The following is a 24,658-nucleotide window of genomic DNA, read 5'->3' on the forward strand; positions in this document are numbered from 1 at the left end:
GTTAATTACAGCCTTGTAGCTAAATGCCGAGTATTCTACACAAATAACATAATACAGAAGTGCGAGAAGGTACCACATTAGCAGGCAATTACGATGATATTGGAAACACAGAAAAGCGGCTCACTGCAAACATTGGTGAAGAACAGAACATTAGTTCTAAAGCAAACAGGTGAGAAAAGCATTAGGGAACTGTGATCATGATGTCCTAATGCTTTCCTGCATATTTTGAAACTGAACAGGTTCAGTGCGAAAGCAAAAGTTTACCATTTCTGGAAAGCAGATTTTGAGGGAAAGACAGCATTTAACAGAATTAAAATGGGATATAAATATGAAACAGCAGCAGTTTAAATTGGTGCTTCAAGAACAGAACATATTTATCCCACTTTTGAGAAAATTTTAGCCCGAAAAATACTATCCCAAATGGTTCGACCAATCAATTCTGAAAAATATAATGCAAAAGAAAGCACTCTCTAAAACAATTAAAAACAACAGGATCAAGTTAAAAAGGAAGTACACTGTATTACTAGCACAGGTAAAAAGGAATATTGAAAAGAGTAGAGAGAAACTGAAAGAAATATTGAGATAAAGGCTAAAATAAATAAGTTATCTAAGGATGAAGTACAATTTATCTGGGACAACAATGGCAAACTTCGAGACAATGAAAGTGAAATGGCTGATGTACTAAAATGATTAGTACTAAACGATGTACTAAAATGACTTCAGGAAGAAGTCACCAGCATGCCCCAGGTGAAGGAAGGACAGCAGTCCTGTATTATACAGTATTAGCATAGAAGGGGCAAGAGTACTAGGTAAATATTGTTACATTAATTGTGAAATTACAGGGACTGGATACATTGGTTATGACTTCATACAGACAAGTAAAGGTATCAAAAACAAACTATAAAATGGGAAACCAATATAGAAGAGTCTACTTATGAAATGACTTAGGTGTTTATGTTTACACATTTTCTACACAATTTGAGAAAGCAATTAAAAACACAATATATTGTATACCATTTTGCTCGCCACATTCCAGAAAAGACATTACCTCTTTGGAAACAGTCAACACAACAGTAACTGACTTAAGGGCTTAAGGAAGTGTTTTATAATAATAGCCTGAAGGATTTTTTCTAGCATAAAATAGAGAAGTCTATGACTTAAGTTAATTGAAGTACTCAAAACCCTCAAATATATTGTCAAGGTGAGCCCAACAGACTTCTTCGGAGAAGTGGAACAAGTGGGAATTTGGGATATTTATCTAAAACTGAGAACCGCTGGCACCTTTTTATCCTATATGTTGTGGAAATATGGAACACACTGCCCACCTATGTGGCTGAAACCAGCACCCTGACTTTGTTTAAGAATGGCTGGAAGTGATTCCTGGATCAATCAGCTACTAACTACCAAACAAGCCAGATGAACTGAATGGCCTGTGTTTTGCAACTGGACTTATTTCATTTGCTGCTGTGATTCAATGGCTATTACTGCTTGACTAGAACATGTTAATGGAAAATTCAAACAACATTTGGCATCGCACACTTTTCTGCAATTTACATTTGGATGGTACCTTTCTACAGAAGCCTCACAAACGATATCACACAGGTGACCAGGGGGAAAAAAATAAAGCCCTTTTTGTTCTTCAATGTATAATGTTCAAAATAATCTTTTAATATAAGATATAGCAAATAATTTAAAAAATTCAATACTTTACAAAGACACTAGTTAATGTGTTAGTCGGGGTCTTTAATGTAGCAGGTTTTTCACAGTTGCTTGGAAATGTACAATTTGTTAGATGGTAAAACACTTTAGATGGTTAAAATGGGATAATCAGCTGATCTCAATCTGACTACTCATATACAGTAATAGTATTTTGAGAAATGTGACTATCATGCAAGCAGCAAAGTAATATTAAAAAGGTACATAACATACTGTAGTATTTTAGTCTAGAATTCTGTGTACCATAGTTTAAGGTTAAGAACATACATGATGCCTAACCTCTCCATTAGAAACTAAAATACTGGAAGTGTTAAAATAGTTCCTCTTACAGTCGAAAAAAACGACTGCTTCATTCAAAAATACTTTTTATCACATTCACAGAATTATTACTTAATGAAATGAAAGATTATCCCAGGTTTCTGATCTAAAGGCTTCAGGAAAAATTGCCTTCACTATACTTACATGCAGCAAATTAACCATGTGTGGGTAGCACAGGTATACAGTATGTGTATACAGTGTCTTGCAAAAGACTTCTCCACTCTGAAAAGTTTCCAAATACTGTTGTTGTCTGAGCTCACAATCATGACACTTTCAAACAGGACTTTATATTTGTGATCTACTCTTCTTCAAACTAATAAAGCTAAATATGCTGATAGTATGTCAATCCTGCTTGTAAAGTAAACGAGAAGACCCACAATTGAATAACTATTGAAGCCCTGTGCTATAGCAACTCCAATCTGATCAGGTGTTAAAGACCGGTCTGTGCGTAATCAAAGTAGATTAACCTGACTTCAGAATGCATGTGTCTATCTCTGTTGGTTCCCTTTGACAGAATTTGAGTTTTAATTCACATGAAGACCATGGAGTTTTTGAAACAATGGTAGAGAGGCAGCAGAGAGGTAGAGAGGTAGGTCACTGCATACAGTGACTTCTGTTATTAAGTGGAATGTGCATTGGAACACCCAGACACTACCTAGATCAAACCATATTTCCAAACTAAGCAGACAGACAAGCAGGAAACAGGTTAGAAATGCCACTGTGAAGCCAATAGTGAAAGATTTATATAGTGTTATGCCTGAAATGGAATCACTGTTCATACACTGTGGCACACAAAGTGGCAGGAATGAAAGACTAATCTTAAAGCGTATATGGGATACACTGCCTAGATATCAGATATACGAATGAAACATTTATGATTGGCTGAGACCAGAATTGAACTTTCTCGTCTAAATGCCAAGTGCAACATCTGGCACAAACCCAGCACAGCACAGCACACAGTCACCACAATGCCAACGGTCAAGTGTGATGGTGGCAGCATTGTGTTTTGGTGTTAATCCTCATCACCACAGACTAGTAAACATATCAGGATGAAAAAACTGAATGGTTCACAAAGCAGTCACAAACCTTGAGGAAAACCTGCTCAAGTCACCCAAGAATCTCAAACACAATTCACCAGGGCAGCAGGGCCCTGCAGGGCCTGGTTTTTAGTGGCCCAGTCCAAGTTCTTACACGATCCCAGTTACATAACAAAATGTATGGTGAGGCTTGACAACTGCATTCCATCACTTATTCCCAACCAACTACGTTCAAGAGAATAGAGAGAATTACACCATCCCACTGTGCAAAGCTGGACAGCTAGCCAAATAGAAGCACTTTTGGCAGCATTTACTGCTGCTTGGCTATCAAGTACCGATTTAGGAGCTGGAAAACAAGAATTATGCAAGCAGTACACTTTGTATTTCGTCTATGCAGATTTTGATCATATTCAACCTCCTTCGCATATATTAGTGCTTAGTTCGATTATTCCAGTTTTGAATCAAAAAGTTTCATTTAAAAAAGATAAATCACTCTTAATATTAATAGAAAAATACTAATACTACTTGCAGGAACTGTAAACATTTGCAAGGCACTATATATACATTGCAGCCGCGTGGAGCTTTCTCTCTCTCTCTATATATATAAAGAAATCGATTTCTATGCATCATAAATAGCTGTTATGGAAAAATATAGGGGTGTCTCACAGTTCTGTGCAATGCGGTTGATATTATAACCCTGACTGACATTCTGGTGATTGAAAGGGATTTAAGTACACTCACTCGTTTTCTGAGATGTTTGTTTTGTCGTACTTGAACAGTCAGAAGCAGAGCAATCAGTTTTTTTTAACAGGCTGAATTTCACCCGCTTAAAAAAAGCATGACACTCTTCCTCACACAGTAAACTGTTCGTAACAATTGCATCAAGTTGGAGCCTGCATTTTTTTGTGGGGGAAAAAAAAAAGCATTGCGCCTTTTCATTGGCTGTTGAAGCACATGCTCTGTATTCGGAAGGCTGACAGTAAGGATTTAATTACTTTAACCATACTCAATTAGTCTCAAGAGCTCTACGCCGCCGGGAGCCGGAGTTCACTACAGAGCGAAGCCAGAACTGTCACATTACGGTTCCTTTAACAGTTACTCAGTGTGTATTAAGTATTGGGAGAAAATACGTGGTTGTTCACAGCAGTAAATCGTACAACAATAGCTGTTACGAAATAAACATTCATTCACACTTTTTTAATTACCAGTACGAAAAGCCTCCGCGGAACGGTTGAATTGCCTAAAGCACCTCGGTTGTACTCTGACGTTCCTGTTTTCATTTCGATATTCATTCTTCGTACAGTGAACGTTTGAACGAGTTCTGAAAAAATATTTCCAATTTTGTAAACGCCACGTACCTAAATAAAAACGAAATGGTATTAAATTAGAACGACGCTTTACGCGCGTCGAAGATTTCGGGTTACACCAAGCACAGAAGATCGCCTCTCTTGACAGCTACTAAACTCCAGAAACCAAAACGGACAAAACAAAGATAGGTTTTCGTCGGCCAGTACTGGGATGTTTTGACAGCTGGAGCTCCACGCTCCCCCCCAAAAAAAAGCTTTATATAGACAACAAAGGACTTCAAACTTCGTGTCTATCCTATCAACACTCAACACTAAGGAAGGCTTTGCAATACTCTGCTGTAGTTTTTGACTGCCTGGTAAGGGATTTACTTCATCTGACTGGTTGCATACCCCAAACTTTACTTATTTTTTTTAATCTCGAGGTAACTTTTTGTAACGAAGACTCCGAAACAAATGTATCAACGTCGTAACATCAAGATCTATATGATGCACTGCATATTGTTTTTCTATCGCATCGGCCAACGTAGCATTCTGGATATATCCTACTCTTATTCCTTCCCTGTGTTTTTTTTTAAGCGGCGGGTTCCAACATCATATATGATTTTCGGCAAAGGTATCGGAAGGATCTCAAAAAAGGGGCTTCTTTCTGCTTACCAGCTTTGCAGGGATCCTTGTAATCGATCACATCTGAAGTGTCAGTGAGTTCCACATCGTAGCTCGGGTCCTCCGTGTCCGCATCGTTCGCCAATAACACGGGGAAGACGGAGAGCAGAAACAACCATCTCGCCATGAGACCCATGGTTAAGAAGTAAGGAGGGGGAACACTTAGGAAAGAGAAGAAACGTAGAGGAAAAGAAGAGAGGAATGAGAGAGAAAGAAAAAAATGGGAGGTTTTGGGGGAAATGAGATCTCTCCGGAGGGCGGGTTTTAAAACGTGAGCTCTGCCCCTTCAGAATGCCTCGATTCTGGGGCAGTGATTCGCTCGCAAACCCGGGCTCCGGGCCAGCACGGCAGCCTGCAAAGTTTGCAAAAGAAGATCATGGTTTGGGCACAATATTCATTCTTTTTTTGTCCGCCCCCGATTGAACGATGTGTGGAAAATGACAGTGGACTCCCCAGAGAGAATAAAAATATGGCAATCTGAATTCATTCGTCTACAGCCAGCGTTTTCTGAAGACGCGACCTAACCATCCATAAAAATAAATGCGCAAAATGCTTGGAATTGACCTCGTTATTTCCAAGTGTTTTTAGACTGCTGTGTATTTGGAGTTTTTAATATTTTATATTTATCACGCACGACATTACCGGAATGCAGTAGTTCCCCCCCCAAATAGTTCGGACAAAACAGTATCTTTTTGCCGTCTTCAGGCAACACAAAGCACTTTGGTGGTGTCAATTAGTCTTTAGTACAAACAGCTGTGCAATGTGGATACTGCTGATCTGAAAGGGGGTGGGGAGTCTGGAGTGGGCTGGCGAGGAATTTCTGCCACCGCAGCACTTTTTAAATTCCTTGTCTTAGGTCAGTAATGGCAAACTCACATTTATATCCTCGTCGATTAAGTTTCTGTGTTCCCGAATGTTGTGCACAACATGTTAACTAGACGAGAGCACGCCGAGTCCTAAAAACTGCTCCTTAGTAGCAGAAGCAGATCAACGTATACATTAACAATTTTCTTTAATTTGCGAGGTGAATTAGATGAAAGGGGATAGATTGCTATGGTACGACTGTAATTTTGAACTGAGCTAAATGGTTGTTTCTTTAAGATCTCAAAGAAATCTTTTCTTTCCCTTTTGCTTTAGATGTGCACAGAACTAAAATGTTAATTACAAGCAAATCACGGCGCTAGTCTGTTGTCTTTGTAAACACCTCGCACCGCCGATACATTGCCCGTACTTTGCTGTTTGCTGAGCCTCAGGTAAGTATGTGAAAAAGCGCTTTAGCGGGTGGTAATTGAACCTGCTCTCGGCGGGAGCCGCCGTGTACGTTTTTCTCTGGACGGAAGATGTCAATTGGCTTTTCAGTTTATCTCGGGCTAATATCTACGGTATCTACTTCCCTGTAACCAAACCACGTCCGAGTGTTCTGCTTCTCCGCAAAGCGAAGGAGCATTCTAAGCTTCTTTTATCGGTCTCTTAAGAACCTGCACAGAGAACAGAGATTAGAGAAGACACACAACAGAATGGGCAAAGAAACGGCGAACAAAGGGATAACGCGGGAGGGAGGTGTTAGCTACCCCTTTTACAACAGGCATGTACTTGTGAATTGCTTTGAAAGCTCCAGCAGTGTTTGGGAATCTCCCACTCCCTATTCATTTTTTTCCCCTCCATAATCCTGTCTTGTTTGCAGCCCCTGGAGATGGAGAAGATAAACGGTGAAACGCAAGGGGGAACTATGGGGAAGAGCATTGAAAACTGGAAACCAAAGCACTTCTTTACGCAAAGGGTTGTGGGAGTGTGGCACAAACTCCCCAGCCATGTAGAGGAAGCTATCACCTTGGCGTCCTTCGAGAAACAGCAGGATGAGATCCTTGGATTAATTAATGATCAAACATGGACCAAATAAACTCCTTCTTTGTAAACTGTCTTTTGTGGAGGTTGAGAAATCTGAGAGGTGTTTGTGAACTAGGTGTAACTGCCATGCAGCTGTCCTGGCAGACTGTTTTAGTGTGCAGAGCGAGAAGGACAAAGTTTTCAGCAAAACTTTCCTCTGAAATCCACGGTCTGATCACTGCCCTTGTGTCAAGTCAGAAAAAACGGTATAGGCCACCAATGGCATAGTCTGGAGACCTCAAAGCTCCAATTAACCAAACAATTTGCATACATTCCAATTAGCATGTCTTCACTGACATTCATTAAGATCTGTAGGACCGGTTGTGGACATTCAACCTGCATCACAGGAGACGATGAGCCAACAGGCTGAAAACAACAAGCTATAAAACAATTAACCCTTATTTATTTGTAGTGTTTTCTGTTACAAGTTAGACCCTTTTGGCAAAATACTTTAAGCTATTGGCTTTCTTTCCCTGAAGAGTGAATACTTCCCTAAATGAAAATGTCCTGGGCCAACCAAAATTTAGGCCACCTTTTTGATAAGGCCCAAGACTAAAGTCAGCCCTGCGATGCCTTTTCCCGTCATATCGACCAGTGAAGAATAAGGTTGAAAACTCGGAAGGTAAACAGGACTTTGGGTTGACAAAGTCAACATGTCTGTTTTAATAAGGGTGAAACGTTTAGTTTGTCCACAAAATCTGTTTTAGTTACAGACATCCATATGCTGTATTTAGCAGTATCCGTAATTCGTTTTAAGGAATGTGCAAATTCTCAATACATTCGTTTATTTCTGCAACTGGAACACACCATGATATACAGAATGTAGTGCTAATTACAGACAGATGCAAAACTTTCACTTAACTGGTAGTGGTAGTGGGAAAATTGTGTTTCAAATGAATAGAAATGCTGTCCTGTTATAGAGGGCTGCACGAAAGGTTTCCTTTAAACCTGCTGGTGATCGCTCCTGCAGATTGTGGGTGTTTCGTTTTTCCAAAATTAAATTGTGAAGCTTGTGTAACCGCTTGTGACGGTACTTGTGTCTGTGATCATCAGCCGGCGCCTGCGCCTTTATTTCTGAGATGTATCGCACAGAAAGAAACACGTGCTCTAATTTTCCATGTATAGTAGTTGGCTGCCGCAGTTAATACTAGATCAGTAATTGAGCGTCTCTATGAAATTCATGTACAGCGTTGCGACTATACGTAATAGTATTTTGCTTTACGCAAGCCAGTGTGCGAACAAGATAAGGATCCTTTGTCTCAGGCATATATAGTTAGAGGCTAAGCCTATGTAATAAAGTGACATAGAGGTAGCTGTAAAACATAAACCTGTCATTCAGCACAGCGCATAATAAAACTTGTAAAATGGGCACATAGCATTTTGATACAAATCATCATAGCGTTTGGTTTGTTCTTTGTGACGGTCCGTAAACCCCACATTAAAAAAAACATCAAAAGTTTGTGCCGACTTTAAGGTTATACGTAAATTCATTTTAAAGCCTACATAATATTAAGAGAAATCTGGAAACAAGAACTACAGAAACTTTTAAAGGGGGGAGTGACGAGCAGGCCAAAGCAGTTAACCTAGAGCCTTGTCAAAACACGCTAATAAAACGCTTTCTAAGGAGCAGTAGTGCTATATGACGCGGAACATTAAGAATGTTACAAGGAATCGTGTCGTTTACGGCAGCTCTTCACTTCATTTCACCCTTCGATATTTTCTTGTTAACGTCTACGAAATAAATTGGGAAAAGCCAGTGTGAGGGCTTTTTTTTTTTTAGTCACGAGTGACGACGCACGAGGACGCCTTAAATCTCGAGTGTGAATCGGGGATCGGACACGATGCCAGGCCAAACCTGAGGCGGGCCCGGATATGTTTAACAAGCAACATGTCTTTAGTTCAGAAGCGGTTTCAAGGAGCGTGGCAAAGGCGGGATCTCAGATTCATTTAGGATGTAACTGCTGGGACACGGTGGCCAAGATCTGGCCCTTTTACCTCAGGGCTGCTCAAGCAAAAGTTTTTTACAGTACCGTGCGAAAATTCAGTTTACAGCGAGAGTCTTTTTACTCTCGGTTTTCTAAAGATTTTTTTTTCTGAAAAACGAAATAGGTTGTGTTGTCTATCTTACCTTCCCAAAAGTAAACGTATACCGTGAGACCTTTTAACAGACTAACCTTATGGAACTCAAATTATTTGTTTGCTGTGTAGAAATTAATTGACACATTGTCAGAAATTACTCAGAAGGCTTTAAGCTCCTACAGAAAGAATACACTGTGCTTCTTGAAATTCTTTAATCCGCATGGGCAAAACTGCCGTAAGCTTTGTAGATAGTCAACAGTAGCAAGAGCTTTTAGCATCCGGACATAAGAGCTTGAAAAATGTCTGAACCACACAGTGAAAAGTGTGGATGTTTGCTGAGATCTAAAAAGCCAGAAGCCAATGACCGCTGGTGGCACAGCAAACAGAGCACGGATTATTCAATTTTCTTAGTTCACACCTCAATACCCTATTAATAACAACTAGTGAGTTACCTCAATACCCTTCTGAAACCATATAACTGTCATTTCATAATATTGTTGGAGACTTTCAAATACAAGTATAATATTGTAACGCATACGGCCTCCATTGCTTGTGAGAGCCGGCTTACCAGAGCGGTGACGTCACCGTCCTTCCCTGTGAATAGCAGGGACCGCAGCTGCCGGGCTGATGGGAGATTTCCCTTTGGCTCAAGAGGCTGGGTCCCTGTTGAGTGATGAACCCTGAAGTGTTACAATATATATTTTTTCTCTTTATTTCCTTCTAGTTGGATCACCATGTTCTTTGGGCCATTTGTGAGTTTCCTTTTTATCCCTGTGCTTATTCCAGTACGGTTTGCTTCTGGAAATCTTTCTTGAATCCCGATGATTGGATAAGTGCTGTGGAATCGCATATCAATTTCAGTTCTTTGAATCTTATCGATGACTCATTGCAAGCAGAGCTGTAAATTTCTTGCGTTTTCCCCTGAATACTTTCCTTCAGGAGCACATTTAAGAGCTGATTAAACAATTTATCTCGGTGTCGGCTGAGGCATGCCAGATTCCTCATCTCTTGTTGGAGAGTGCTAAGTAATTTGTAATTCCTGCAGCTGGGATTGGTCCTCACTCGTATTTCTCAATGCAAAGACTACACTTCCTCCATAACAAAGCCCTGATGACAGGGGCTGCAGACTGGAATTGCTGTTCCAGAGGTTCACCAACGGCACTTCCACTAACAACGTGAACAACAAGGTGTTTACCACTCTATCGTTGCATGTTGTTTGTAGAAAAAAAAACAGATTTTGGATATTAAGTATTTCTGGTGTCATTTCTATTAATAATTGGCACTCATAGTTGATGAAGTTGAATGCCTTTTTTTATAAGCACTAAATCACCTAATTTGCAAGAGAGTTGATGGGGCATGTGAGCATTTTGGAAGCTGGAAAAAGTCATCTCATATCTCATATATGCCCGCAGCCATATCACCCTGCAACTCACATCTGACAATCCACTGAAGCTCAGCAGGTGTGAGCCTGGTCGGTACCTGGATGAGAGACCTCCTGGGAAAAACTAAGGTTGCTGCTGAAAGTGGTGTTAATGGGGTCAGTAAGGGGCACTCACTCCACAGTCTGTGTGGGTCCTAATACAAAAAGGCACTGTCCTTTGGATGAGATGTAAAACCAAGGTCCTGGCTCTCTGTGGTCATTAAAAATCCCAGGGCGTTTCTTGAAGAGCAGGAGTTTTACCCCTGGCATCCTGGCAAAATCATCTATTGGCCTTTACCACTTGAGGCCTACCAATGAAGCAGTGAACTGGCTTCATCCCTGTGTTCTCCTCCTCACTGATAGCGGGTGTGTGGTGAGCAAACTGGTGCACTATAGCTGCCGTCGCATCATCCAGGTGGGGTGGAGGGGAGTCCCCATTACCTGTAAATCGCTTTGAGTGGAGTGTCCAGAAAAGTGCTATATAAGTGTAAGGAATCATGTAGACTCCGCCAAGCTGTAAGCTGTAAAGCCAGGTTTATTTAGTGAAGAATCAAGGTTTTGAGCACAACACCCCCAAGGAACATCAGCAAGTGTGGTGCAGCTAAACATTATGATAAATGTTGTGCCAAACAGACCAATGAATGGGGAAAACCCGGTGAACTCCTCAAGTGGTGATTGATAGCAATCTGACTGATAGGCAATCATTGATCAAACCCTGGGAGCAGACCTGTGACCTTCCCCCGATGGCTCATTCTGACCTGACAATATTTCAGCACGACAGTGCCCTCATGTTGCTTGTGAAACAGTCACTTTTTTGCGAAGGGGTACATGACAGTTAAACTGTGGATGCCTACTCACCAGATGTGAGTCCCTTTGAACATTTATGAAGCAATTTGGGGATGGCATAGACTATTGTTAAGCACTCTGACAAGTTACTAAGCACTTTAAGGATCTGCTTTTAAAGACACCATATAAAATAATGTTTATTATTACTGTCGTTATTACTGTAGGTGAATGCAATGCCAGTGCACCTTGTGTAGTTTTTTATTATTTTCTTTATTATAACTTTGTGAATTTCTTGTGGTTATAAGCAATCTGATGCTCAGTAGTGTAATCAGAACTCAAGCAATTTAATTAAAAATGGAGCTACCATATTTCCCATTGTGTGGCATGCAAATGTTCCCTTTTCTTCTTTTTGGCAGCTCTAGAACTTTTTTTTCTTAATGCTAACCGTGGGCGAAGTTACTCATTTTGCAGGAGTTGTATCACAAATTGAGTGGTAAACACTGTAACCAAGCAACACAGTTCTGTCTGTCCAAGAAGCATCACTTTTAAAGTGCAATTTCAATTAGACAGCTCCACAAATGCCATTATTCATCCTTAAAATTGTGTAATTCCTTCATTGTTAGTATTTTACCTAACCTTTAAGATAGACAGCACCCCCCTAATGGCATTTCTGCAAAAAAAAAAATATCTGGACTATATCTGGAATATCTTTTTTACAAATTGTACAGTAGACCACACCTTGTGGATTCAACAGTATACTGAACTTGAGGTCAGACAAGCCTCATGTGTCTTAACATGTCTGGCCTTAAAACTACAGTAATATAAAATGTTATGGATTAGTGAAGAATAGTCAAAACTATTTAAGTGTATAGCATTATTAAAATATATTTTTCCTGCAAAACATCGAAATATAATTCTTCCCTGGAATATGACGATATATTGCTTGCAGTAAATCCCCTCATCCCTGGTTAAGGTGATGTTTTCTCAATCTCAGGTGAGACTCTAGTAATGTATAATGATTTTTAGTGAAGTTTCTCTTGTGGTTGAGAAAGAACCTTCTCTGCTTACGTAATATGATAGAGAAGCAGGATGCCTAAAGAATCCATCTATTATCAGAAAGCTGCTTATTCCTGGTAAGATTTGGGGAAAGCAGGAGCCTATTTCAGAAGCATATGGCAGAGAGCAGAGGACAGGTATAGCAGTTCCTAGTATTTTGAAGGACTTTTAATTAACCTGCATTTATCCAAAAGTAACTTACAATTCAGCGCATGGATAGGGATCTTTTACTTTATTAAACATCTTAGGAAGCCATCAGAGCTGAATTTCTCCAGCAGAGTGTGCTGCCCCCAAACACATGAATTTAAATCGTTTTATGTTGTATTACTGTATTTTCCATGCTTTTTTTCCTGCCACATTTATATCTTTAGCTCTTTTTTGTTTAAAAAGAGTCTCGAATGACAAAATTTTTAAAAAAATGCATTACCCCACTACTAAGTTCTAAACACACTACTAACATAAAATATTTTGATGACATTTCACTTCAGAAACATGATATCACGCTGCAACCTTTCCTTCTAGAATGGAGGAGGGTTAACAGATTTTAACCCTGTTTAACAACTAAAGTAGTGGACAAAATTAGGATGGACATCTGTTTAGAACCTGTATTTTGAATTAGTTCATGACACAGGGCTTAACATCTCTGCTTTAGATCTTTTTTTTCTTTTATGAATTCTAAACTACAAAATATCATAGTTTTTGATGGATGTCAAATAGATGTGTCTGTTCTTTGTAACGGATGATGATGTATTCTCTCACTAAGTCAGGCAAGTAGAACCCGACTTTCTGTGGTAAAAGAAGAACCCGACTGGTTTCAGTCACTCGGCCATCGGACAATATCGGAACTCTCTGGACTAATTTCAGGGACCGCTGTGCTTGGGCATAAAACTCCCGCCCTCTCTGTGGCTGGTTCAAAGCTGGCGGAGAGTGTAAATACTCAGAGGGTTCTTATCTTGCTGGTTCATTCTTTGTGGTTTGTGGTAAAGGTATCTTACTGGACTCACAGAGGATTTATTAGTATTGGTGTGGTCAGTTATCTCTGTGTTTACTTCCAAATCAAGTTGCCTGCAAGGAGTCAAGGCTTGTTTAGAGGAGCACTGTGGCCAACATAGCAGCTGTAAAACATTAAAACACTGAGAGTCAGCAACACAGAGCTGGCATCTGTCTGGAAAAGAGGGGGCAAAGTTTCAGGTTTGGAAGTAAACGCAGTGCGGCAATTTGCACATTTTGTTGCTTGTGTGCACTGGTCATGAGTCTGCACGGTACTTTCTGGAGCAGAGCACAAAAACCATGAGCAACGAACACCTTCCCTCCCCCCACATGCTACGGCTTTTCAGGTATTCTACCCATTCATGATTCGCTCTACAGTGGACCCTCAGAAAACGTTTTACAGCGCTCACTGGCCCCTGTTGGTGTTGTTGAGCACTGGGAGTGACAGGCGTCAGTCTGAGAAATACACAGAAATTGCTCAAGAACAGGAGGGAATAGCTTTTTTCTCAAAATACTATGCACAAGACTGGATAAATAGCTATATAAATGTAAATTTCTTAAGTTTCCTAGTATATTGTTCTATATTTTCATATTTTTTTAAGAGGCTTGACAAAAGCAGCACAGTGGCATGTAGATATCAGTTAATATATTTCGAAATGTCTCAACAAAACAGAAATATCCGTATCTCCTATTCATACTTTAAGTAAATATTGAATTACTGACACGAAACAATGCTTTCAGTTTTACATTTCTTTAAATTACATTTCCGTATGGCTTGGTTTAAAGAAACCAAAGTCTGTTTTGTTCTCCGATAAACATCACTTTTACTTTGGGATCTCATTTGCCTGTACATTGGAAGTAATGATAACAATCTTCATTTTATATGGTGCCTTTCATGATACATCATTCCAAGGCACTTAAATCACCTCTGCTCCAATTACAACTAAACATAAGGTTAACAGGATGTCTGTTCATTACAAATAGTATATTTTGTACTGTGTTCTGTTTTCTGAAGTGCACTTAAAGGAAAGCCACATGAAAGAATGCTATTAAAAGATCAAAAAGATGTCTAATATTAAATTTACTAATGCATAGATGTAAAAGTTCAGAGCGCATTACTTGAATCACATAGCCTCTTGTGTAAGGAGAAGACTCATTTATAGAATAAGGGACTACAGAAAGAGTGACAGCAATCATCTGGCAGCTGTTTCCATTTAGAATCTGCAATTAATTACAAACATGGCAGGACTCTTCTTCTCTCCATATTTGTATAACTTTTTCAATGTGAATTAAAAGCAGGCACACTTCAAGATTGAATTCATTTGCTGATTTCCATTTTTAATACATCCCCTCCTCTGTTAAGAGAAGGTGAGTCAATTTTGGTTAGTTGGTTATTAAGAATCTCTCTCAAGACGCCTTCAATATCCTCAAGAAAAAGTACTCTAGAAAAGTGAATTTCCTTGGTGAATTTAAAGAGACAGAAGGAAGATAGTTCACAGTCTGCAACCCACTATGCGAAGCCTGATTTGCCCAGGAAACAAATTTCCTGCTAGAAATTAGGACAATGCTGTGTTTGCAGATATGACTTTGTTACTTAACTGTGTTTTCAGGAAGTAAGCTTTCAAGTCATCCTAATACACACTGGCTTGCATCATCCCAATAGGGAATGCCAAATACCGCCGCTATAAAACAGCAACCTCCCTACACAGTGTCCTTGTTCCTCAAACATTTACGCATTCATATATGAGGCAATAGTTGCAAGAAAAGAACAACAAAATTAACAGATTGAAGGAATACCCCTGCGCTTATGGAACACACTGTCTGATCATATTTTTCCCCAAACTGTTATATTTCTAAAATGCTTTTGTGGATCTAATAAGCCACTATCGATTAAAAGGGTGAGGACAACTGGCCCTGCACTTCTGTTCATAAATCCTTTAGAATGCATAAGATTAACTGAGCAGTAATAGACTTGTAACAGAGCAGTAACTGATCCCATTAGTAATGATTAATAATGTTTAATAAAAAAAGCACAGGTTGTTCTAATAAAATCGTTTTATTAATCTTGTCTTAATAACTGTTTATATTCTCAAGGGCAGTGCTTTCAGGGACAGCTCAACTGTCTTTTTTTTTTGTCCAGAACATTTTGCCTGTAGATAACCGAAAGCTGGAAGGCAATAGTGAAAAAAAATAAACAAGCGTTTAGAATTTTGGCACATGTAAAGATAAAAACGTGACGAAAGTCCACTTATATTATCGGTCGGTAAGATGAGATAATTTCGTGCACTTATCGAAGTCATTTTTATCTTTACTTAACGCTTAAAGTCTGACGCCGGTTCGGAGAACCTCAGAACTGAATATTTAGCTTACGTAACGTAATAGCTCCAGTCAAGTGGCAGAGAAACAGCGTGGAACACGGGCTCCGCGTGACCCTGAGGCCATCGCGTCTTCCACGCAGATACAGTAGTCGAGGGCGGCACGTTCTGTTCTGTTCCGAAAACGCAAACGCAAACGCAAACAGAGAAGCCTCACAGTTCCCGAGGGAGGAGAGACGCAGTTGTGTGGCTCGTCTTTTTTCCAGGAACACAAACATCGGAAGCAATCCTGTAGATTCCCCCAAATAAACTGAGCACATTACATCAGAGTCGGCTCCGAATTATTTGACCCCTGAGCCTTTGACCTAAGGCTAATCTTCGGGGGTTCCATGTTAAAAATCCTTTCCCAGAAACCGAGCCCACCATGTGATTTTTAAAAACGTTACCGTCCAAAGACCAGTAGTTCGAGCACGTGTTGCACAGTTTTGTCAACAGTGACATTTGACTCTTTTGGCATTTAGCAATTTGCTTAGGTTTTCTATTCACCGTGTAATTTTGATATCGACTGGGGTCATGTAAAAAAAAATTCTGTCCCTTTTCACATATGTTTCTCTGTAACAAATGTCAATTTATTGCCTAAGTGCTGAAAAAAATATTGTAAATTTCTTTCAGATATTTCATTGTATAGTTCCCAGACTGCTTCTCAGTGTCTTTTGATGTGCACCTAACTGAATAGTAATAAGAATTAACACCAGTTGTTCATGCAGGCTCTCAACTGGAAGGAAAATCACAGCAGCTGCTAGTTTGCTGACCATCTAATCTTGTATCATCAGCTTGAATACAGTGACCTCCGCTCAACCTCATTTCCTGGTAACATGATTTAAAAATTAATTCATTCTGTACCACCTCTGGAAAGGTACACTAATGTTCACGGGGCCAGTGGAGTATGCACTTTAACGACTGCAGTACTGTAAAAATGCTCAAATGTTGCCCATTTGGTTTGCTCAGACATACCAACCGCTCATACTCTGTATACTCTGTGCTGAATTCTTGTGACATTTGTTAGAAGTTAAAATCAGCAGCAGACGAAACATCAGAAAAGATGAGCACTTGACTGAACATTTTCTGTACATTCTTGAATGCAGAACCCTCATCTACAGTGACCACTAATCCAGCAAACATTTGAGTGGAAATACAGATGCATAAATTGTATTCAGGGAATTTGGGGATACAGCTCTCATACTACATTTATAACCAAAATATCTAGCTCTGCACTGGGGTACCAGAAATCATTGGCCTATTTTCTATACTTGTTGGACATTTCATTACTTAATTGTTACTTAACACTTTTGACTTTTCATGCCGATGGCATAGTTTTAGGGCTGTGAACAAGAAACAGGAAGACATCTATTTCTGTGGGAGTGGTGGTACAGCAGTGCAGTTGCTACCATTCCTACCATGCTGGAGCCCTTGGATTAAATCCTTGGCTGCTGTCTGTGTGGAGTTTGCATGTTCACGTGGGTTTCCTCCAGCTCCTCTGTTTTCCTTCCACAGTCCAAAGACATACTGAAAGCAGAGTAAGTAGCTTCTGAAATTGGTCCTGGTGTGAATGTGTTTGTGTCTGTCTCATGGATTGGCGTCCTGGCCAGGGTGTACCCCACATTGTGTCCTGTTCGATTCTGGCTCCCCTGCAAACCTGTACTGAATAGAGCAGTTAGAAAATATCAGACTTCCTCTATTCCTTTAAAAAAACAAGTTTATGTTTTGAGTTGTTGTCTTTGTCCTTATGAAATGTTAACATTAGTACATTCCTGTGTTATGGCAAAGCCAAAACTAAATCATATTTTATTAAGTGTACAGAACTACTGATCTGTTTTTGCTATTGAACATTCACATACTTTGTTGTCAAGGGGTTAAAAAGCCGCTGTGTGCTTTTAAGTGCTGTTGATGCTGTGTTGTAAAGACATAATTAAATGATGTGTGAATTAGCAGAACTCTTTAAATAGATCAGTACAGTGTTTATGCAAAATATCCATTAGGCTGTGCATTAGCTAGGCTAATATTCTATACAAGTAATAGGTTTATTCCATGCTGAAAAAAAAAAGAAAGAGAACACAACATTTCGGCCGTGGAGCCTGAAGAAGGCTCCACGGCCGAAACGTTGTGTTCTCTTTCTTCTTTTTTTCAGCATGGAATAAACCTATTACTTGTTCCTTTGCAGCCTACGCATGCTGACGCAGCTACCCACCAAATATTCTATACATCCCACCCTTCAGTTTCATTAGTGGCTCATGACAGTATGTTCTGAAATCGTGCTCCTAAAATATTAGAAGTAATAATAATGCACATTAAATCAGCTCAAGTGTTTTGTTGAAGTATCCTACTCAGTTTCACATATTCCTCTAAGTAAACTGCTCCCACTAGTGGTCAAACCATGTACTGCTATAATGTTCCTAATGAGCAGAGCTGACACCTTTAATTGATCTGCCTGCACTTCACATATCACCCTACTTTATGGGTATGGTTTCCAATAACTTTAACAGTTACAGACCTTGAAAAAGGCTCTTCTCAACTTGCTTTTAAGAGTTTGCTCCCTTAATTCTGATTAAATAACTCCTGACACGTGATTAATTCCTGGTGCACTGATATACCTGGGAATAACAAGTTATAAGGAGAAGAAAAAACACTCATGAGTCCAATTTGTGACATTTCAGGTAGTGCACCTGAATGAGGGCAGTTCAAAAGCTCAGAAAATGGCACAGGGATGCTAACAATTGCAAATCCTGCCCAGCTCCTTCAGAGTTGAAGGGACATTTAAAAATATGTGTTAAAAATCCAACTGAAATCAATTAACCTGTGATTACGAAATGAAATATTAAGATGATGATATATTCTATTGAATGTCAGTCGTTTATATACCAGCAGTTCCAGAACCAAAATTCAAACAGAAAAAAGTGCGATCTCTTATAACACTGTGGCAATGTCACTAAAAATGCATCTCACATACAGAAAATCTATATTTGAAAAGTATATACATATAGTTTAGTACTGGGTTCAGTTCATGGGGTGCCATCTGTATGGCATACAGTGTGTATGTTCTCAAGTTTTCATTGGTTTGCTCCAGGTACTCTGGTTTCCTCACACAGGCCAATAACTGTTAGGTTGTTTCACAACCCAGAGGTCCAGGAATGGACTCTAAGCGGGTTCCAAGGTCAGGGTCAAGAGGTGAGCGAAGGTATGAAGCCAGAAGACAAGTTTAATATCAAGCGCCAGAAACACAATCCAAAAGCCAAGGTCAGGAAACAGGCCAAAGTCCAGAAGTCAGGCGAGGAGTCCAGGAAGAATTCAGCACAGGCTAGATCAAGAGCTCTAGGAGTTGAAAACAATACTGAACACAGCTTGAACAAAGAGCAGGGTTTAAATAGGTTTGGGGAGGGGAGGCATGGTGATGTAGGCTCACTGGGCAAGCAGGTATTGGCTACGGCTGCTGTCTGCTTGATCTGCTCCTCTGCCACGCAGAAGAACTAGGCCCTACAGGTTGAGGTGCCCTCTGGTGGCGGGATGCTGGGACTGTAACAATACCAAATGGATGTGTTTGTGCGTGTCTTTGTATCTGTCCTGCGACGGACTGACATCCCATCTAGGGTATATCTCCTTGCTTGCTCATGTCGCTTGCCAGGATAGGCTCCAGCTCCCCTGTGACCCCCTATTGGATAAAGCGGATAGATGGATATAGCTTAATAATAAATTGTTATGGTTTCTTGTGTATGTGTGAATGTCATACTGGATTGTGGTTTCTTTTGTTTTTAAAATATTTGGATAAACGAGTGGGACTCCTGGGCAACGACAACATGCTGCTGTTCATTCCACACCACAAAAAATAAAAACTAAAAACGCTGAAGCACATCACTCATTCAGGAGCCCTGCGTGCTTATCACAGCCCTGCTTCAGGCAGAGATAGATGTGCTGTTTGAAATTGCTGTTAAATCACTAAGAAAAGAGGGATAGTGAGATCAATATTGTTTTTCATCTCTCATCTTAGAGAGCAGGTATTGCTGTTTCAGTGCCTTAGCCTGTAACATTTCGCTTATTCAACACCCTGACCAGTCCGTTTTTCTAACAGTTTTGTTCTCACTGTCCTTTTGAATTAAAGAGAGTCCCTTTAATGTAAACACATAATTAGGTCTGCCAGCTGTGCATTTAGTGCTCATTACTTAGAAACAAGAATATATTACTTGTATGAAAGAAGAGTTTCTTTAATGCAGCTCTTATCATTATTTAGTTACAAGGTGTGTCAATTAAGGCATGAACGTGAAACAGGTACCACTATACCTGTTCTGGGCTGGAGTCAGACTGAAAACAGCACTCAGAATTCAGGCAGGGGTCAATAGTAATGTGCAGTCTCAGCTCACTTCTGGGAACAATAATTTCTTTAAGTTACTGCCTGGCGTGTGCATTTAAGCCCTATCTCCTCTGTCTACCATTCCCAGGTCTCAGTCGTCCTATCTCTGACTTTCAGCTTGAAGAGAGCCCTGTCATCTTTAAGAATTACTGCCAGAACTGGATCCATGCAGGGCGCCACTGTTTTGATTGACTTTTAAAAATATATATATACACACACAGGCCATAAAATTCATTTCTCACAGCTGACTGAATTCTTCTCAAACAGTTTGCCTCCGTAGCCAGATGAAAATTGTTCTGGAAGAATAGAAGGTGGCTAGACAGCAGAGTTTCAGACTCTTGTGGAATACTAAACTGATCCCGGTAACTGATCTTTCTGCTCACAGAGGTGTGCTTGATGGAGGATTCTAATGATTTGGCCAGCGAGTGTCCAAAACACTGGGTGCAAATGGCTGCACCTACAGAGACCCCACACACCCCAGCTACAGACAGACTGTATGACCCTCTACCATCCGGAAAACGGTACTGGAGCATTCGGGCCCGGACTATCAGACTCAGAGACAGTTTTTACCTCCGCACTATCAAACTATTAAACTCCCAGCCTCTCTCACCTACGATCTGAACCTCACAGCACCTTCTTTCTTACCAAAAACTCAAACACACATTGAAATCTACCTCTACCTCACGTCAAGAAGCTCACTCCCCATAATTGTCTATCCTTTATTTCATTCTGTTCATGTATGTTTTTGCACATCTGATGTTGTTTTGCACATTACCTGTTACCTTTTGTTGTTTCGCACACTGCCTGTTGTCTCTGTCTCTCTTTTATTATACAATTGTATTGTTTTTTGTACTACTTATCGTCTGAGAGCTTGCTAAATAGCATTTTGTTATACCATATACCTGTATATGAGTATAATGACAATAAACTTGAACTTGAACTTGAAGATACATCCAAAACAAGCAGTTTAACCTTATACATGAGTGAGGGGCTTGGGTATCAATATTTTTACAATGACCAGAGATGTGCACATTATATGCATACGGAAAATACACAGGGAGAAAGTACCATAGTGTTAAAAACAAAGAAACTGTATCCAGAAAAAAATACAAACAGTAAGTAACAAAAGGAAAGAAGACGTATTTTACCTCAGGATGTTCAGGTAGAAGGCTTCATCTGGTGCATCCAGTCATTTTTCTGTACCGTACAAACACCAACACACATTAACAGCAAAGACGTTTATTGATTTGCTTGTTCTTGGCACAAGCAGGGAACCTGCTATTGTGTTTTAGGTACAGCACTACACACAGGGCACATTTATTGTAAGACCGAGCTCAGCATAAAGAATTGACGTCAAACGCACAGAAATAGAGAGCCCATGTCATTTTGTTAAGAATGCAGAGCTATTTTCAGTCCAAGATAATAGCTGGCTTTTTTGAAGAATCAGCTGGAAGAGATCCTTGAATCAATTAGCTACTAACTGCAAAATGAGTTAAATGGAACAAATGGCCTGGTCTCTTTTATCATTCATGAGGAATGACAACGCCCAAAATCAAAGCGTAACGAACTATTGTGGAGCGAATGTTTGGCTGAGGGCCGACCTCCTGGCCACAGGACGAGGAGACCAGAACCCCCACGCAGGGTAACCAAGGGGTAGCTGCAGAGGTGGAGTTGGGGTGGAGGTGGGATGCAAAAGTCGCACGCGAGGGTGGGAGATATCGCATTAGGTATTTATAGCGTTCGGTGGAGGAAGGATGAAGGGAGTGATTGCTAATCACTGACGGCTGGGAATGATTGAGCCTGGTTGTTGTCATCCCTCCCGAACTTTCATTAAATAAACTCCATTTGTTCTTGTGTTATTGCATCAATTTGATTAATGTTATAGGCGTTATCTGATTCACGGACCCCCACCATCCTGCTTGCAATGGTGTTCATCTTCTCCAAAGGATGGAAGAAGGTCAAAGTCTTTCAGAAGCAAAAGTGATTTACTTATGTTGAACAGCTCATAAACGTAACATCACGACATGGTTTTAGGATACTGGATTCTCATATCACTGCCAGAAAAGGAGACATTGTTGGCCTGAAAATCCATGATACAAAAGAATAGCATGATTTAAATACTGTACATACACTTTCACTTTATAACAGTGGTTCACATTGGCTTGCTCTGCATACTGCACTTAACATACATAACAATTGCCAGATATTCTAGTCTGCACCCTAACCTGCTTATGTGGAGCGGGGTCTACTGCAGATTACAAAAACCGCGCATTGATTAATTTAGGTAGTGATAATCTGTACATCTTTACATTTACATAGAACCCTGCCATGTTAAAACAGAAGACTTTAAATGAAAGAAAATGAAGCCAAGCGCAAATAAGGTAATGCCTAGTAGCTTCTCTCGTCACTCTCATTAAGGACCTGTTAAATACGGAAGCTTATTAGTGCCACGGAGCGATTTACTGTCAAATCATCGTAAATGTATTCCATTCAACGTTTAAAGAGTAGACAAAAAACGTATGTACAGTACGTTTCTGCAGTTTCACATCACGAATAACACGTTTGGAAAGCCATTTCATTTTTGCTTTTCATAGAAACAGCGAAAATGACACACGTTTAACCGAAGAATGCGCACTGACACTGTGCTGTAGTTCATGTATACAAAAGACTGTACACATGTTCCCCTAGGTTTTTTTGTGTGCAAAATGAGCAGTGTGACAATATTCTTCTGTTGTTAAAGTCAAAGCTACTTTACATGGGACAATATAACTGCATATATAATACAAGATATTGATATAGTAGGCAATATTGTTCACAAATTAACTATCACGTGTAGAAGCGTTACTTTGTCATATAAACACAATAAAATTCTTGGAAAAGCACAATTATTTTCTTGTTTAAATGCAAAACTATCTCATAGAAACACAAAAAATAATTCTCCTTGGCACTAAAAGGCTTCCGTAGTTGCACACCTTTTTGCAGAATATTTTTTTATTGTTCCAACAGTTTTAACGTTTTGGAGAGGTAAGCATTTTGTTACGACAGAGCTTTGTGCATTTTGCATTAGATGTAGAGTAAGCAGCAATGTAAATTCAAAGGTGGAGAGTAAGACAAATTAAACAGAAAAGATCCAAATGGAAAAAGAGAAAAGTAAGAAATTTAACAAATTCATCTTTGTAGGAAACTATGAATGCTTAACTATGATTCATGTCTTTGAACAAGAAAACATTCAATGTACCTTTTGAGCTGCCATGTGAAAATGATTAGTTTTAAACATCATCACACACAATAATTACACCTTAGAAAATGCTTAAGGTCACTTGGCCAGCATTGGTTAACTGTAGAGCTGTGCTGGAATTGCAGACCTTGAAAAAGCTTAACACGATTGTGCTAATGTGTATGTTATCTCCAAATGTCAGTTGCAGACAAAATGTCTCTTTTCAGTACAATAGATGTTTCTGTGTAACCTTCCAAGTTCTATTAGAAAGCAAAAGATTAAAAGGCGATTGGAGCAGGAACTGTGTACTGTTTGTCATTGTACAGCTTTTACCTGGAAAGGAGTGGCTAGAATTAGAGATCTCGGCAGGAGAAAAATAACACATGCTTTGAAAACTCGTGTCTTCACACTATGAGACACTTCATGCAAAATGCAATTTAGAATGCCACTCACATGATCACATCAACATCAATATGCCAGGATATAATTTGGCAGAGGCTTCACCTTGCTTAAAATGCAGTTGCAAGCCCACTCTCAGGCAATAGACATTCTTTCAAGGGTTGTAGTGTGGAGCAACAGTTTACATTCTGGACTTAAGATCAATTTCTGAGTAAGCTGCTGTTGTTGTCACCTTGCACAAGGTACTTCTTCCAGGTTGCTCCAGTGTATAAATGCCCACCTGTGCAAATGCAAGTCTTTTTGGATAAAAGTGTCACCAAAATAAATTAGAAACACCACTCTTGGATGGGGTGATTGGTCTCCTCTTGTTTGGAACTGTTCTTATGTTCATTACACCAGTTCTAATGTCGTTAGAATTGGTTGCGAATGTGAATTCTGTAACTCATTTATAAACTGCTGCAGTAACATCTTCAGCATCTACTAACTCCATATGCTCTTGTACCCTCTCTGAGATATGAAATCTCTGACACTCTGGTTATACTTAGAAAACTCCAGAAATCAGTTAGAGCTAGAGGGTTATTGTGTGATGCTCCCCGACTATGGAATTCTCTTGTACATGATGAGACACACAGTCTTGAGTTCCAGGGCAGTGGAATGCTTCAGTATGAAACAAAAACTTGACATTCAGATATTGCTTCAAACTTTAAATAATACAGTAATATAGATTATTGTTGTGCTGATACATTAATGGAGGTACTCTAGAACAAAACAGCTTGTTTGAAAGGGCAGTAACCTTGGCCACCATCATTAACATTAGATCTTACCCAGGAGATGTATGAAAGGCACACAGTGGGAGGAGGAGAAACTATGGAAATCAGGAATTAGGACACCTTTGAGAATTTTGCATCAGGTGACAAATAAGTAAATGTAAGATTCCCAGTGGAGGGAACAACTAAGAACAATTATATTTCACAAGTGGTGCTATCAATGATTGACTCAGTAAATATTTTGAATATCCATTTATGACATCAAACAGCACTTTATAGTCTTAAACATGTGGGGACCT

The 24,658-nt window shown here is 39.7% G+C and overlaps 1 protein-coding gene across 1 annotated transcript in view; it reads right to left on the bottom strand.

Moving 5' to 3' along the window:
• LOC148839044 (bone morphogenetic protein 1-like) overlaps positions 1 to 5,256 on the bottom strand; it is a 77,313-nt gene extending 72,057 nt beyond the window's left edge. Inside the window, exon 1 of the mRNA XM_088908829.1 lies at positions 5,033 to 5,256. Within this exon, the coding sequence (XP_088764955.1) occupies positions 5,033 to 5,177 (145 nt within the window). The 5' untranslated portion in view covers positions 5,178 to 5,256. The remainder of the gene's footprint in view (positions 1 to 5,032) is intronic.
• Between the last annotated feature and the right edge of the window lie 19,402 nt (positions 5,257 to 24,658).

Source organism: Atractosteus spatula, chromosome 2 (assembly GCF_055471065.1).
Source record: "Atractosteus spatula isolate fAtrSpa1 chromosome 2, fAtrSpa1.hap1, whole genome shotgun sequence".
Classification (NCBI taxonomy): domain Eukaryota; kingdom Metazoa; phylum Chordata; class Actinopteri; order Semionotiformes; family Lepisosteidae; genus Atractosteus; species Atractosteus spatula.